Here is a 16,746-nt window from a genome sequence, read left to right on the forward strand (position 1 = left end):
GAGCCACAGACCCCCTTGACCTGGGACAGATACGGAGGAGATCTGAGCCAAAGACATCCAAAGTCCCCCCAGAGCACAGGAACCCCAGGAGAACCACCGCCGGGACTACTGTAACCCCCCCAGAGAGGAGCAGGGGAGAATCCCAGGGGAACCACCCAGCAGGCACAGTGCAGAAGCCCCAGGGAGCTGCAGCGACGAGCCCACAGGCCCCGCCAGAAGCCATCTACGCCCGAGCAGATCCAGCCATGGACCCTGAGACCCCAGGACATATCACTCCCCAAGCAGAGGCCCGACCGACCTCAGGGGTCCAGGTCCCGGCAAGCAGCCACCAGGAGTGAGCCAGCACACACCAAAACACCCAGCCCCAGATACCGAGAACCACAAGTACACCGGCGGCCAGAGATACCAACCACCGGCAGGTAGTGTGGCGGGGAGGGAATTGGCCCCACTTTCGATGGGGTCCTAAACTGATCCAGGAGAGGGAGCAGCCCAAGACCCAACTTGACACAAAAAACAGGCACACACAATCACACATTCCCACCCTCATGCGTACACATAAAAACACTCACACCCACGCACCCAACGTAAAGACAAACAACAATGGACGTCAAACACTCACACTCCCCTTACATAATCTATACTTCCAGGTCTAGGTGCTGATACCCCATAGGGACAACCAGCCCCCGGACCCAGGAGGTGGTCCCCTTCCCTCCGGGGTGGTGACAAGCAGACCGCCCCAGCACCTGAACCTGGTCTGGGCTAGCCCAGGCTTGTGCCTGAACCTGAGCGACCCTGGCCCGGACCCTGATCCCCTGCCCCGACCCCAGTCCCCAACCATCCTCATCCGGGGAGGGGGCCATGTACAAAAGAGGGGTTTACGTGGTCCAAACAAGCTCGCCAAACAGTGCCGCCACAGAATAAAATAGTCCCAACCCTCAATGAGTTCCGATCCCAACCCCATGAGCCCTCCACCCACAATGAACCCGACATGAATCTCCCCACTGGGCCACCCCCAACCAGGACACAGATATCGAACACATGCCCCCGAACCCAAACGCCTTGAATCACCCCCCCACAGCACATGGGCAAACTCCCACAGGAGAGCTTCATCTCCGAAAAGCCGACGAAGCAACACCCACACAGCGCAAGCTCCACACACTGCCCCACTCCAAGCACCCCCGCCACGTCCCAACCCCACCACACAGCGCGCCGCGACAGCAAGGCAAGGGCCCCACGCAATGCTGTCCCAGCCCCCGCCCACAGGCGCAACAGGGCAGACACCGTCGAGCACCAAGCTCACAACGGAGTCCCCGACCCCTCAACAAGACGGGACAAACTCACCCAGCAAGAGGTCCTCGGCCAGCGGCAAGCACTCGAGGCCGGCGTCCCCCATCCCGCCCCTGCAACCACACAGACACCCCACATCACTGCCACTGAAACGATAGCCCAGGTAGAAACATTATCCAGCTCAGCTCAACCATCGCCGCTCAGCCGATCCAGATGCTGGAGGACACAACCCCCCTCACAACCCCCTCACCCCACACGCTGCAGTCCCCCACGCCACCCCTTAGCCCGCCACCCTGATCCCCCCCCCCCCCCCCCCCAGATACAACAGCACACCGCCAAGGCCACCCAACCATTCGGCCACCATCAGCAGCCCCAGCCCATCAGTCCGTGAGAGGGAAACATGCACCAGCCGGGTAACCGGGCCGGGCAGGCCAACCGTTCCAGGCCAAGCACATCTCATCAGCCACCCCAGTGCGGGCACAAGACATGCTCCACCGCCCCACCCACCTGACCGCCAACCATAGCCCTGCGCCCGGCCAGGGGCAAGAGCCACAGAAGGAAGCATTGGAGGAAGGCCACCACAGCACGCCAAGGACCAGGCACCACACACCCAAACCCCGGAGGAGCCCCAGGATGCTGGCCACCCACCCTCCCGCACGGCACACCCCACTGCACCAAGCAAGCTGGCCAGCCCCTCCATCCTGACCAGAAGGCCCACTGGGGAAGAGGGTCTGCTAAAAAATTACAGCAAGTTTGGAAATATTTGTTTTAAACTACATATAGGCTGAAAAAAAAATGGTTACCAAGCAACAGGATAGCTCAAATTTTCTGTCAGATTTTCTTAAACATAAACAACATAACATTTTGTTCTGGTTGCCTAGCAACAACCACAGAGCTCTTACCATATGTAACAGATAGTCTGAAACACCTCAAACCTGAGTCATGTTGAACTCTTTTACTTGTTTAGAAAACTTACGTTGTCCTGACATTTTGAAGAAAAACAAAATATGCTTTGCTACCTACATCCATGCAGTAGCCTAGTAACGACCACAGAACTCTCAGATCAAGAGTCCAACGTTTTTATTGTTAATTTGTTAAGGTTTTTGGTATTTGACTTAATATTACATAAACTGTATAGGGATGACTTTAACGGGGATTTAAAACCACTGGATGCTGGTAAGAGGAACACTTGAAAAAGGCTGGTTTTGTGAATACCAAGCTAGTTAGCCAACTGAACCTAAAAGTCGGGGTTTGTTTTTCAAAATTTGTATTAGACAATTTACCGGATAGCCCATGCTTTGTTATTCAAATATAACTCTTTCATATAACTCTTTCAAACAAACTATCTAGTGCCACAACCTTTAATAAAATTTTCAGTAAAAATATGGTTTGTTTTAAAAACAGACTATCGTTGCCCTCTGGCAAGTAAAAGTTGTAATAGTGCTTCCTACCTTACATAAAGCAGGGATATTTGTTAAAATCACTGAATGAATTTCCAAACCTTCATTTGTTGCCAGTTTTTATTTCAAGATAACATTTTATTTAAAAGGTTTTTGTTTTGTTTAATTAATAAAGGTTTGTCAGTCCAAAATGAACCTGTTAATGTGGAAACGTACTGCACAAGGACCAAATAATTAACAGGAAGCTACTAGATCTATAACAGCAAATACTTTAAATCCAAATGTCCTTCAGTGATCCTAAGTTGAAATACTTTGCGTTATTCACAAGAAATCTCAAGATATTTTGAAAGAAAGCAAAATATGTTTTGCAATCTGTAGCCATGCATTAGTTATCTATCAACAATAGCAAAACTCTTAAAACAAGAAAATTAAACTTTTAGGATTTTGTCCTTCATTTCTTCTGGCCGAGGTGAACTATTTTGAACTTTGAAACATTCTTTGTTGAACATTTGGAAGGGAAAAATGTTTATTTACTGCAGGCCCACAATGATTGCAAAGCACTAAACACAGAGGATGAAGAAATAAAAAAAGAATACGATTTTAATATTAATTGTACCATAATTTTACAATGTTCAACACATTCTACGTTTAAAACAATTAAGATTTAACTTAAAGCTGGTAAGAATTAGGTTTGGCAACAAGTGAAGAACTCAGATTAATCTTTTCTTGATTTTGCCCATCTTTAACAGGTAGTAAATCTGAAACCACTCAGATTTAACATGAAAAAGTCTTTCTAGAAAGCAGATGAAAATATTTTGTATATATTTGTTTATTGCAAACATATTTTCTCAAACACATTAAAAGAAAAACAAAAGATACTTTGTGAACTACATTCTTGCAGCTCAGGCAAAGAGATTACAGTTTTTGGATTTTATTGTTAATCTTTCACAGTTTTACAGTATTTCATTAAATATTGGGTAATTTGCAGTCAAATAACAGTCAGGGATTTTCACCCACTGTATGCTGCATGCTTGTATATAACTCGCTAATTTGTGTATTATATTACCTTTTTTCTGAAATAAAAAAATTAAATCCCACTTTACATAAAGTAGTTAACTTAAAAATGAAACAAATAAACAATAACCTAAGCTTTTTATCTTAGTTACACAAAACAATTAATTTAATAAAAGCAGGATTTTAGAGTATTTGAGACATAGTTAACCTTTGGTTATTTAAATAAGTGATACTTTTAAAGTTTACACTGTGAATTAATTAATAATTTAAATTACTTGTTGCTTGTATTTCTAGTGTGGCTTGCATTAGCTTTTTCCTCTATCCCAAAAGAGATTTGCTTTCTTTGCAATGCAGGGGTAGGGAACATTTTAAGTCTTCCATGACCTGTATGTTTTACATGTTCCTCAGCTTGAGCAAACCTTATTTATTAGCAGGTTCCTACAGAGTTTGGAAACACATTTTACATCTGCACCAGTCCCTGAAGACAGGGTCAGTTTGAGATGATAACTCCAGGAGAGAATAGTACATCACCCACGGTTCTGTTTTCCAGTCCAGCTTAGAAGATGTTCTCTCAGCACTCTGGGATGTCAGAAAAAGGAAGACTCCAAACCCAGGGTTTGCTCAGACTCAGACAGGACAACAGGCAGACTGGAAAAAAGGTAGCTCAGCTTGTAGGTGGTTGCCAGGAAATTATTGTCATTACTAAAACATTCTCTTTGTGTCTGCAGGTGCTTGTCTCTGATGAGGACGAGCACTTCCTCGTTCATGGTTTCTATCACCTCAGGCATTTCTCCTGTGACAGCCCGGTGCGTTTCATGATGTATTCACAGGCTTCTGATGCATTCATCAGCCTCCACTCAGACAACACAGTAAGCCTTTTCAAATCTAAACTCCGGAAGCAGGCCCTCATGGGAGAACTGCCCTTTTTGGGCCTGACTGCTACAAACATCCCTGGGTGGATTATAGGCTGGGGCCCCGGGCCCATCTTCACACTTCTGGACAGCGAGTTGCGGCATCTGGATACCGCGGATGACGCCCTTGATATTGGTCTGTGTGAGCCAGCGGAGCATTCCTGGGAGCTTGTCACTGCAGGCGTTGGGAATGTGTGTGTGTGGTCGGTGTTGCTTATGAGGTGCAAGCTGAAGATACAGGAAGGGCTGCAGCAGCACAGAACATTCACTCAATTGACACTGGCTCCTCCACGAAAGGACAGGCCTCACAGAGCCTTTGTTGCATGGGGGAAGGTTGTGACTGTGGTAGACCTCGATGGTGGGATGGTTTTGGACCACATGGAGGATCTTTGTTCCAGGTCTGCAGGATTATGATGATGTTATGCACAATTGATTTTGTGGAATTTGATGCAGTATTTTGTTATATGGTTGAGCTCATTCTTTGTTTCAGGATCTCATTCCTCTTCAGTACCTTCAGTAGTCATATGTTTCCAAATGGTTGTGATAAATTATAACCTTCTCCACATTATAAATAGTATAAGAAACTCTACAGTTTGAAGTGAAAGTATTTATACTCCTTTTACTTTTTCACATTTTCTTACATTAAAACCAAAACCTTAAGTGTGCCCACCTGAATCGAGACCTCTATATCTCCTGGCTTTACACATCTAGAGGCTGAAACTTCTTAGTGAATGGAGATTTTTTGTGTACAGCTGTTTTCAAGTCTTGCCACAGATTCTCCATTGGATTTAGAATTGGACTTTGACTGGACCATTCCAGTACATAAATATGCTTTGCCCTGAGCCATTCCATTGTATGTTCATGGTTGTCCTGCTGGAAGATTAACCTTGTCCCAAGTCTCAAGTGGTTTGCGGACTCAAACAGGTTTCCTTCCAGGAATGGCCTGTGTTTAGCTTTAATTACATATCCACGGATCCTTGTCTTTCTATCTCAGTTATGTGTTATTTTGTAGTTGTGTGAATAATTGAAGGACTTAAAATACTTCTCCAAGACACTGTACATTACACAGGTATTCCATTGTGGTAGGTTATTATTATACAAGCAATCTATTTTTCTAATATTTTTATCATATCAAATAGTTTCTCTTTATATTTTATAATTCTAACTGTATGTTTTACTGTATTAATTATGAGATGTTTTCAGTTGACTTGATGGTTCCATTTATTTGGTTAATTTTGTTTATCACATAGCCCTTTAGTAAAGCCAGCATGGTTTTATATGTGCTAGTTAATAAATTGATCATGATGAGATAAACTGGTAAATTATTTAAAATAGATATGAAAGCGTATCAAAGACTGTGTCTCACAGCGACATCACCGCAATGCTGTTCTGCATCCAACTCGACTGTTTGATCATCGCTTCACAAGATCTATCCATAACAGTCTGGGGACCTGACTGGGTTCCACATGTGACTTTTTTAGGACATAAAGGTAACTGTGAGATTAAACTGCTCCAGATTATATTTTCATTTATGTGTGATTGACTTTATTTTTTGTCTTCCTTCTGTTTGTTTGCTTCTACTTAGACGTGGTGAATTCGCTCTTCTACTGCTCCAAATCAAACCTGCTGATATCCTGCTCTGCAGATTGTACAATTCGTTGCTGGGATGTGGAAAACAGCATGGCAGTCGATTGTGTCTACACAGAGCAAAGCAAACCTCCACTGTGTTTCGGTGGCACAAAAAATGGACACCCTTGTTTCTCTTTTTCAGCCAAAGGCGTGGACCTTTGGATTCTAACAGCTTGGTACACTCTCCACTCTAAGCTCAGAGGGGATGAAGGCGTCCCACTAAAACAAATCCTAGTCTCACATTTCCCTCCTTCCTACCCAACTCGAGTCGTCTGTGTCAGCGCAGACGGTCGTATCCTTCTCGTTTCTGCCAGTACAGGAGCAGTGCTCACTTACTTCAAGCCAGAAGACAGGATTATATGTGCTGACTACTGCCTGCACAAAGAGCTGCTGCTGGCCTTGACCGAGGAAGGTACCTTACTGCAAGCCAGCACACTCACTAATCCAGCCACTGTGATACAAGAATGGGAAGGCAGAGGGCAGGGTCCCTGGCAGCACACGGAATGTGGGACTAAAAGAGATGCCTGGAATCTGCCGGTACCTGGCCCAGCCTGTTGCTTGGTGCTTTACAGCTCCGTGACGGACCCACAGACAGCTTTAGAGAAATGGAAAAGTTTACGGGAGGGGAAAGGCTGCAGTCAGAAGAACAACAGATATGTTGATAATTTCAAAAATAAGTAGGAGGCTCCACTTTACAGTAAAGCACTATATTGCCAGATGTATTCACTCACCCGTCCACATCACTAAATTCAGGTGTTCCAATCACTTCCAATCACAAGTTTATAAATTCCAACACCTCGGCACTCAGACTATATGCGTCGCTCTCAGGAGCTCAGTAAATTCCAGTCTGTTACCATTAGAGAAAGCCACCTGAGAAGGTCCAGTCAGGAAATTTCCTCCCTGCTAAATATTTCACTGTCAGCTGTTAATGGTATTACAACAAATAAGAAGCGACTGTGAATGAGAGCAACTCAGCCAGGAAATGGTAGGTGACGCAAATATCACAGAGTACTGTGAGCGGATGCTGAGGCGCAGAGTCGATAGTTACAGACCTTCAGTCTTGTGGTCTTTAGATTAGCTCCATAAAAATATGTAGAGAGCTTCAAGCAATGGGTTTCCATAGCAGCTGCACTTAAAGTACAATCCAAACTATAGGATGCAGTGGTAGAAAGGGATTCTGGTGTGGGGTTGTTTGTCCGTAGTTGTGCTCAGACCCTTAGTACCAGTGAAATGACCTCTTAATGATTCAGCCTACAAAGATATTTTGGATATTTTCATGTTCTCAACTCTGTGGGAAATTGAATGGCCTGATCTTGCTCTCAACTACATTGAACACTTTTGGGATGAATTTGACAGGAGACTGGGAGCCAGGCTTTCTTGTCCAACATCAATGTCTGACCTCACAAACGTACTTCCTAAAATTGGTCAAATATTTCCATAATTCTTGTGGAAAGCCTCCTCAGAGGAGTGAGAGCCAACATGATTTTAACCCCTGTGGATTAACACTGGGATGTTGATCAGGTTCATGTGTGTATGAAGACAAATGAGCGAATACTATTGGCAATATACAGTAGTGTATTTTAAAGGCTAGAAGTTAAATGTTCTTTTAAATCTTTTATACGTCTTGTGTTTGAATCAGATTTTGGATTATCATTGGCCAAAGGGGTGGCTGTGTAAGTGTTCTCACAGTAGATGATGGGAAGGTCCTGTGCAGAACACCTGCACACAATGGCCACAGTGTTACAGCGATGCAGGTGTATCCAAAGAACAACTTCCTTCTCACCTCAGGTGAATTTTAATTAAACCCTTTACACGTTTTTGTCAATGAAGATTTGATTAATTTAAACCCAATCATCAAGGTGAGGACTTCACAGTGGTAGTGTGGAGAGTTCACCCCGACTCAGCAGTGTATCTCTCTCAACAACAAACGGTGGAATGTGGCCAGCCTCAGGTCCACCTGGCAGCGTTGGAGCTTCAGTTGGCCCTGACATTTCAAGACCCATACAGCGGCTCCTACGGCATCAAGCTCTTCAATCTGCAAAGTCAGAAGCAACTAACTTATCAGCAAAATAATGCTCATTTAGATTCTCTCACAGGTCATAGCTTGGTATAACCTCTAAAATAGATGCTGCAAACTAGACTTTTGCCTGAGTGACTTTGTTTTTTTTTCATTTGCAGGAGTGTGTGAGATTCCTGGACCAAAGGTGTTTGTTTCAAGCAGTCTGGATAAGACAGTGCGCATCTGGAATGAAAGGAATCAACTCATCTGGTTGGACTTGGTTACTTGCTTCAAATCCTCTTGTATTATTTTGGTTAGGGTTGTAAAAGTATTCACACCACTTGAACGTTTTTCTGATTTTGTCACATAACAACAACAAACTTCAATGAATTTTATTGGGATTCTATGTGATAGACTAACAATGATGCGACTCAGTGATGGAAGGTATAGGTTTAAATGTTTGCATCTGCATTCAACTGCCTTTACTCTGACACCTCTAAATAAAATCCAGTGCAACTAACTACTATCAGACCTAATCAAATTTGGCAATAGAATCCTTGTTTATTTTATTTTGTTATAAATCCATCTCTTTTGTGAAGGCCTCAAAGGAAGAAGAGAATGTTAGTTAGAGAAGCAGCCTAGGGTTACTCTGGAGGAGCTGCTAAGATCCACAGTTCATTCGGGGGCAGCAAAAAAAAAGTGGATTATACATCTGGCCTTTATTGAAAAGTTTCAAGAAGAAGAGCATTGTCGAAAGAAAATCATTGAAAATCTAGCTTGAAGTTTGCCACAAGCCATGTGAGAGACAAAGAAGAGAAAGAAGGAGCTCTGCCCAGATGAGACCAAATGGAAAATAATTGTCCATTATGCAAAATGCTGTGTGGGGGGGGGGAAGTTCACAGTGCACATCACCCTAAACACCTCAGTGATAGAAAACAGTGGTGGGAGAATCATGCTGTGGGGATAATGTTCTTCTAAATATCTACACATACCAAACATGTTTTTTTCTGTCAAAAAACATGTATTCTTAGTCTTGCACTTCACAACTATGCACTTCTTTGTGTTGGTGTACCACACAAAATCCCAAATAAATATACTGAGGTCTCTGGTTGCAACCCAACAAAACAGGAACAGGTTCAAAGGGGAATGAATACATTTGCAAGACATTGCATATTTTAGACTAAATATTCATACATTGTATATTTGTTCCCAGGATGCAACAGCTTGTGGCAGTACCTCAGTGTATAGCATACAGTGGAAATGGGGAACTGTTTTTAGGCATCAAAGGGGACCTGTACAGGATGGAGTTTGCACAGTTTCTACCAAAGAAATACAGACAAAAGGTGCAGCTTTCAGCACTTTATTATTTTTCTGAAGCTAAAAAAAATAAACAGGAAAGTTTCACTATTTCTGATTTTTTTCAGTTTTCTTACAACTGTTTCGAAGATCCCCTCTCTGACTTGCCTGTTCCTGAGATTAAAGAAACACACGACCAAACAGAGTAAGCTATGTGCCACTTTCAAGTTAAAATAATAATGCAAGGACATTAATAAGCTCTCACCAATTCTGTATTTTAGCATGTCAAATTGTAAGACAGAACAATTGCCAAAAGCAATCTGCAGGAATCAGGTATTGAGCGTAAATGTGCAACAGGACAAGGTGTGTGTACAAGGGTACATTTTAAGATCTGTTGAACACAGTAAAAATTAAAATGCCTGGCTCATACGTTTTGTTTCACCTGTTTCAGGAGCAGTTATCGATCAGAGACTTGAACCGGAAGGCTCTGAAGGGAATTGTAAACTGCCCAAAAGAGACAAAACAAATAAGGAAAGAGGCCTTTGACTGCTACATGGGGAAACTATATGGCTTGCCACCTTGTAAAATGGTACAATAATATATATAACCACAAAAAAGTACAATATTTCAACAACAGCTATTTTTCACCTGGTTAACTCCAGTGAAAATAAATTAAACTCTCATATAGTCTTTTAATACACTGGACCAGTTTAGAGCGGTTCTCAAAAGTATGCACACCCTGGCTAAGTGGGCAGGTATTTGTGCTGTAAACAAATCATGCCATGATGAATTATTTCAAACTGTTTTCAGCTTTTAATGTGATACATATATTCTGCACAATTACACTTTTCTTCTGCCTTAATCTATTTTTGAGATTTTTGTTATTTAAGAAATACCAGAATTTATATATTATTTTAAAGATTAAAGAATTGGCAAATGTCCCTAATTCAAAATGGGTTATGCTGATAGACATCTACCAAAGTTGACTTAAAGCTGAACTTAAACAAAAAGGTGGTTCTGACTGCACACATATGCAACCAGACTACTTTTTTCTTTTTCTTTTACTTGTTTCCATCCTTTGTTTGTTTTACCACAGAAAGTATGTAGAAAGGTACATTGAAGATGGAAAAAGGTTTTAAATTATCAGGATTTGATTTTTGTACATCTCAAAACCTGGCCATTTCACATGGTTGTTTACACTTTTTCCCCATTGTCATGTACCGTACATATAGAAAATCTCTTTTTACTACTTTTTAAGGTGATACACATTTCCTAAATGCATACTGATTTGTGTTATCAGCTGGTAAACATTCTACTTTTCAGATTGGTCCAGAAGACGATTTTGAGGAAATTTTATTTGATACCAAAACGCATTTGTTCCAACCCCATTACTTTTCGAAGTTAAAAGAAGACACCGTTCCCCAGCCTAAACAGGACATTCAGGTAAATGTTCAGAAATACAAGGTATACATTTTTAACATAATGAGCCTTTAACCTTTTCTATGTGCTCTCCTGGAGCAGTTTCAAGTTTTTTATAAAAATGATTCAGCTTTAGGAAAGAAAATGTGACACTTGTGTCATTCTCTTTTATTTGTTCATAAATACAGCGATTTCCCCTCGCAGATTTGTTACTTTTTTCACACTATAATGTTTTAATATCAAAGATAAACCAGAGTAAATCCAAACAACAGTTTTTGACTGGTGTTTTCATTTATTAAGGGGGTAAAGCTATCTAAACCAACAAAGTTCTATGTGAACATTTGCCTCCAGGCCTGATTACTGCCACATCTGTAGGATCAAGGAATCACTTGAACCGGTCTGACAGCACAAAGTGGGATAAAAGATACCAAAAAGGTTTAGGGGGTAATTACTTTTTCATACTCAGGGCGGAGTATGAAAATCCACAACATCCAGACGCTTGAGTACTCAACTATATGGATGTTGTGGGGCTGTCATGGTTGACACGCCTCTTCAACATTGCGTGCCGGTTGGGGACAGTGCCTCTGGACTGGCAGACTGGGGTGGTGGTCCCCCTTCATAAGAAGGGTGACCGGAGGGTGTGTTCCAACTACAGGGGGATCACACTCCTCAGCCTCCCTGGTAAGGCCTACGCCAGGGTATTGGAGGGGAGAGTACGGCCGACAGTCGAACCTCGGCTTCAGGAGGAGCAGTGTGGTTTTTGTCCTGGCTTTGGAACACTGGACCAGCTCTCTACCCTCTACAGGGTACTCGAGGGTTCATGGGAGTTTGCCCAACCGGTCCACATGTGTTTTGCAGACCTGGAGAAGGCATTCGACTGTGTCCATCATGGTGCCCTGTGGGGGGTGCTCCAGGAGTATGGAATCGGGGGCCCTTTATTAGGTGCCATCCGGTCTCTGTACAAGTGGAGCAGGAGTTTGGTTCGCATTGCCGGCACTAAGTCGGACCTGTTTCCAGTGCTTGTTGGACTCCGGAAGGGCTGCCATTTGTCACCGACCCTGTTCATAACTTTTATGGACAGGATTTCTAGGCGCAGCCAAGGGCCGGAGGGGGTCTGGTTTGGGGACCAGAGGATTTCATCTCTTCTTTTTGCTGGCCCCATCTAGCCAAGACCTACAGCATGTGCTGGGGCGGTTCACAGCCGAGTGTGAAGCGGCTGGGATGAAGATCAGCTCCTCCAAGTCCGAGGCCATGGTTCTCGACCGGAAAAGGGTGGCTTGTCCTCTTCAGGTTGGAGGGAGGTTCCTGCCTCAAGTGGAGGAGTTCAAGTATCTCGGGGTCTTGTTCACGAGTGAGGGAAGAATGCAGCGGGAGATCGACAGACGGATCGGTGCGGCTGCCACTGTAATGGGGGCACTGTGCCGGTCCGTTGTGGTGAAGAGAGAGCTGAGCCGAAAAGTGAAGCACTCGATTTACCGGTCGGTTTACGTTCCTACCCTCACCTATGGCCATGAACTTTGGGTCATGACCAAAAGAACGAGATCCTGGATACAAGCGGCTGAAATGAGCTTCCTCCGTAGGGTGGCCGGGCACTCCCTTAGAGATAGGGTGAGGAGCTCGACCATCCGGGAGGGGCTCGGAGTAGAGCCGCTGCTCCTTCACATCGAGAGGAGCCAGCTGAGGTGGCTCGGGGATCTATACTGGATGCCTCTTGGACGCCTTGGTTGGGAGGTGTTCCAGGCACATCCCACCGGGAGGAGGCCCAGGGGATGCTGGAGGGGCTATGTCTCTCGGCTGGCCTGGGAACGCCTTGGGCTCCCCCTGGAGGAGCTGGAGGCGGTGTGTGGGAGAGGGACGTCTGGGTGTCTCTGCTGAGTCCCGGATAAACCGGAAGATGACGAGTATGAGTACGAGTACGAGTACGAGTACGAGTACGAGTATTTTTTCATATTGGGCCAGGTTGGTTTGGGTAGATTTTTTTTGCCTTAATAAATGAAATCATCATTTGAGGACTGCAGTTTCTATTTACTTTTGTCTGATATTCGGATTTGTTTGCTGACTTTTTCACATCACTATGTAACATGATTTTTTTTTATTCAGAGTTTGAAGCCACAGGAGACCAAAAAGGCTCCAATGGCTGTCAGAAAAGAGATTTCAGCACCTGCTCAGGAGGTCATACTTAAGAAACAAGTCGGAGTAAAGAAAGCAGAAGCGGTAAAAACAAGACACATTGAAACATTATGAGACATGACCAGCCTGTGGGATTTTTATCAGACTTGCTCTTGCAGTCTGAAGAGATCATCATACCAGTGAAGCAATCCCAACCCAGACTCCAAACTCCTCCTCCTAAGATCCCATCACCACCTCCACAGCGGGAACCCTCCCCTGAACTTCCAACGTTCCTCAAACAGTTTGCAGAGATGGAATGGTTTACTGATTTGTATCCTGACAAAAAGGTTACAAAAGTAGATAAAAATACTAGCATCCTTAGTCATAAACATGTTTCATGCTTAGCTGTGTGTATGTTTGCAGAGTGTGCCAAGCAACTTCTCTCCTGAGGACCTCTCCTTGCAGCTATTGAATTACCTGCAAAACTACAGCAGAAGAACAGACATCAAGATCCTTGCAGTAGTTCAGGCCCTGCAGATCCTGCAACAACAGAACTTCTTAAATACCACAGAAGAACTTTACACAGGGCTTACTGACGCTTTGGAGACATTAATACGACCAGCAATTGTACAGTAAAACCACGATTGACACTACAGCTTGAGTTACAACTGATAGGGTTGTTAATCTTTTTTTTTTTTTTGTTTATTTCAGTCAGATCTAGATCGTGTTATGATTCTTGAGATGTTAAATCTGCTGGTGTCTTTAAAATCTGAAATCGGTTACGATCTTGTGAAAAAACTTCTAGCTCTTCTGGCATATAAACAACTGAATCTCCGGTGAGTCTCCAACAGTGTTGGGATGTAAGTCGTGTTTTTTTTTTTTTTTTTGTATTAAGAGAGGGAAAAATCTTGTTTCTTTTTCAATAGGGTACCAGTACTCCGCCTGCTTGGGGCATTAGGTATAAATCAGGCACAGCTGTGGCTGTACCCCGAGTTAGAGAGCTGGGGACTGCAGCTGGAGAACCAGTCTAACCAATGGGAGAGCCTTCATGACAAAGCAGATTGCTGGATGGAGTTGTGGAAGTCAAAATTCAAAGTTACTACTTTTTCTTTTCATTTTGTTTTTATCCATACCTCTAACAACCTGAAAATGTTTATTTTGTTAACTGTTAAAATTCAACAAGTTAACAACTAATGGAAGGAAGGAAGGAAGGAAGGAAGGGAGGGAGGAAGGAAGGGAGGGAGGGAGGAAGGGAGGGAGGGGAGGGAGGAAGGAAGGAAGGAAATGTATCTGAAAACTGAGAGGCTCTTCTGAGCCAATCAGTTCCATGAAAAGAAAAAAATCCAGTGCCTTGCTAAAATATTAGTAACCATTGCACCTCTTCATCTTTTCCATGCTACAACCCTACATTTAAAAGGAATTAATTATTTAATTATGGCATGATCAACACAGATTAGGTCATGACTATAAAGCAGAAGGAAAAGGATACATGGTTCTGGAAAATGTGAAAAAATCCCTGCAGCATGATGCCACCACCATCATGTTTCACCATGTGGCTGGTGTATTATGGGTAATTGGCAGTTGTAGTTTTCAACCACACATATTGGTAAAAAAGTCCTGCTGGTATGAATACTTTTGCAAGGCACTTTCAAATATATTTTTTATTCTCATTGTATAAAATGAGAATATTTGCATTTTGTTGTCAGTGAGCAAAACAATAAACGATACATAAAAACAGCCTTAGAAGGTGATAACAGGAGGAAAACATTATTTGGAATGTATGGACAGATATACAAGCTTTATGTTGATGCTGTTAAATGAATGTGTGAAAAGTATAAATTTGCATACAAAGAGACAAAACAGTAATAAATGATTAGCAGGAACAGTGATTATGCAGAAAAAAAGAGAAAACAAAAACTACTGAAAACATTAGTATTAAAGATGTGTAACGTGACACTGTACACTGTGCAGCAAATGATTAACTGCATCTTCCACTTCCTTTCTCTGAAACCCAGGACTATAACCGGTATCTGTACCTCAGAAGTCCCTTGAAGCAGAAACCTCCTAGCTTCAGCGCAGTGGATGTCCTGAATTTTTTCTGTTTGGTGCAAAAAGAGGAGCACAGAAAGATCTCCGTTGCTCCATCTGCTGGCCCCAAATACAAAGTGCTCTTGCCTCAGCAGACCTGGTAATCTGATTGCTCATTTTAAATAGTAATTTTCTTCTGTAGCAATAGGCTGTCAAAGCTTCTTGCAGACCTTTATATAAAAATCAGCCAAACTGATTTTAGATACATTTGGTTGCCTATAAATATCTTGGTCAGTTGTAATATTTGGTTTGTTATTTTGTCAGAAAGCATTGTTTAGCCAAGGAAAATAGACCCTTCCAAAAACCAGTTTGCATACATAAACCTCTGATGACATCCAATAAGTTTAGGGTAACTCATTATAGTTCTTTTAAATGCATTTTGCCTGTCTTTATTTGCATCTTTGTAATTTCTCCTTTGAGATGTTATTTTTATTCTGCTCAGCTGCATTGCGACGTTTAGCCATTTATGTGAAATGTTGCAAAAATATCAGGAAAATCAGGGAAGAGTAAGGCACATGGGAAGCAATTTGTGAAGAGGACCAGAGTATTCTGGTTAAATTTTCTCATTTTGCATCATGGTCCGGTGCATGAGTTACATTGAAATTACTTTCAAGTAACAAGTCTGTCAGAATATGTTAAAGGTAATAATTTGTCCTAATTCTAACGGATCAGCTTAATTCTTGTGCCTCTTGTGATGTCATCGACTACAAACTACATAAAGCAGCTGTTTTTTTCTTTAATGCGCCCTTTTAAAAATGTTGTACTTCATAAATTCCTGCCCTGGAAATCCTTACTTCAATATCCAACTGTATTTCTATAGTCAGTTTTAGATTTTAAGTGGAAGGAAATAAAGCACTTAATGGAATGATAACTTTCAGATCGCTGTTATGTTTTCTATTTTAGCATCAGCTTCAAACCAATCCTTCGCCTGGGAGAGACGAACACCATGGCCAGAAAACGAAAATTAAGGGGTAAAAAAGGACACTGCACAGACAGCCAACACTTATTTAATGCCTAAAAAAAGAAAGCATGCTTCAAATGTGACTTGTATCAAAACAGGTGTTCTTCTGCCTCCAATGCATAAGCACTTTCCCAATTGGATCACTCTGCATCTATCTCGTGTCATCCTGCGCCCGTTTCACACAAACACATACGAGCGCTTGGTGAGGCTCCCGATTCGTAGCTACTTCATCCCTCAGCAGTCTACGGTGGAGTACTACAGGCGACAACTCAAAGACAAACCTGCAACAATCCCACCAACATGTGCAGAGCCCAGCACCAGGGCTAATTCTGAAAGTATTTAACAATGAATAAAATGTAACAACTGCTATTTGTTCAAATGTATTCATACTTTCAGAATGTGAGGTCATTTTTCTAAACATTAGGTCAAACGTAGGGTTTGCTCCCTACATCCCTTATTGGGCTGGTTGATGGACTCAGGCTCCAATATGGCAGCTTCAACCCCCTTAAAAGGAGGAAGAGGACATGAACATGACATAATTGATACACATTTTTTATGTTTTCTCTTCTCCTTTTAAAGATGGATTATTTTTGGTCCATTTATATAAATAAATGTTCTCCAAAACGTTTGGTC

The 16,746-nt window shown here is 42.7% G+C and overlaps 1 protein-coding gene across 5 annotated transcripts; it reads left to right on the top strand.

Moving 5' to 3' along the window:
• The first annotated feature begins 2,331 nt into the window (after positions 1 to 2,331).
• Positions 2,332 to 16,480, top strand: wdr97 (WD repeat domain 97). 5 transcript variants are annotated; one of them, XM_047350196.1, is made up of 21 exons: positions 2,332 to 2,463; positions 4,133 to 4,360; positions 4,430 to 5,010; positions 5,948 to 6,102; positions 6,198 to 6,918; positions 7,881 to 8,029; positions 8,101 to 8,337; positions 8,420 to 8,510; positions 9,454 to 9,583; positions 9,665 to 9,741; positions 9,818 to 9,899; positions 9,988 to 10,125; positions 10,860 to 10,979; positions 13,056 to 13,169; positions 13,244 to 13,411; positions 13,488 to 13,691; positions 13,776 to 13,900; positions 13,991 to 14,159; positions 15,080 to 15,252; positions 16,056 to 16,123; positions 16,212 to 16,480. In XM_047350196.1, exons 2-21 carry the CDS (start codon positions 4,265 to 4,267, stop codon positions 16,454 to 16,456), a joined length of 3,843 nt encoding a protein of 1,280 aa, XP_047206152.1. In that variant the 5' UTR covers positions 2,332 to 2,463; positions 4,133 to 4,264; the 3' UTR covers positions 16,457 to 16,480. The 5 variants fall into 5 exon arrangements, with proteins under 5 accessions (XP_047206152.1, XP_047206151.1, XP_047206150.1 ...); XM_047350195.1 differs by having other exon boundaries at positions 8,101 to 8,283; XM_047350194.1 differs by having other exon boundaries at positions 5,981 to 6,102.
• Positions 16,481 to 16,746: the final 266 nt, after the last annotated feature.

Source organism: Girardinichthys multiradiatus, chromosome 21 (assembly GCF_021462225.1).
Source record: "Girardinichthys multiradiatus isolate DD_20200921_A chromosome 21, DD_fGirMul_XY1, whole genome shotgun sequence".
NCBI classification, from domain to species: domain Eukaryota; kingdom Metazoa; phylum Chordata; class Actinopteri; order Cyprinodontiformes; family Goodeidae; genus Girardinichthys; species Girardinichthys multiradiatus.

Coding starts and splice junctions, on each gene's coding strand:
- wdr97 (XM_047350196.1), top strand. CDS start 4,265: ATGTTCTCTCAGCACTCTGGGATGTCAGAAAAAGGAAGACTCCAAACC. Junction 13,170..13,243: donor GAGTAAAGAAAGCAGAAGCG/GTAAAAACAAGA, acceptor TTGCTCTTGCAG/TCTGAAGAGATCATCATACC. Junction 13,412..13,487: donor ATTTGTATCCTGACAAAAAG/GTTACAAAAGTA, acceptor GTATGTTTGCAG/AGTGTGCCAAGCAACTTCTC.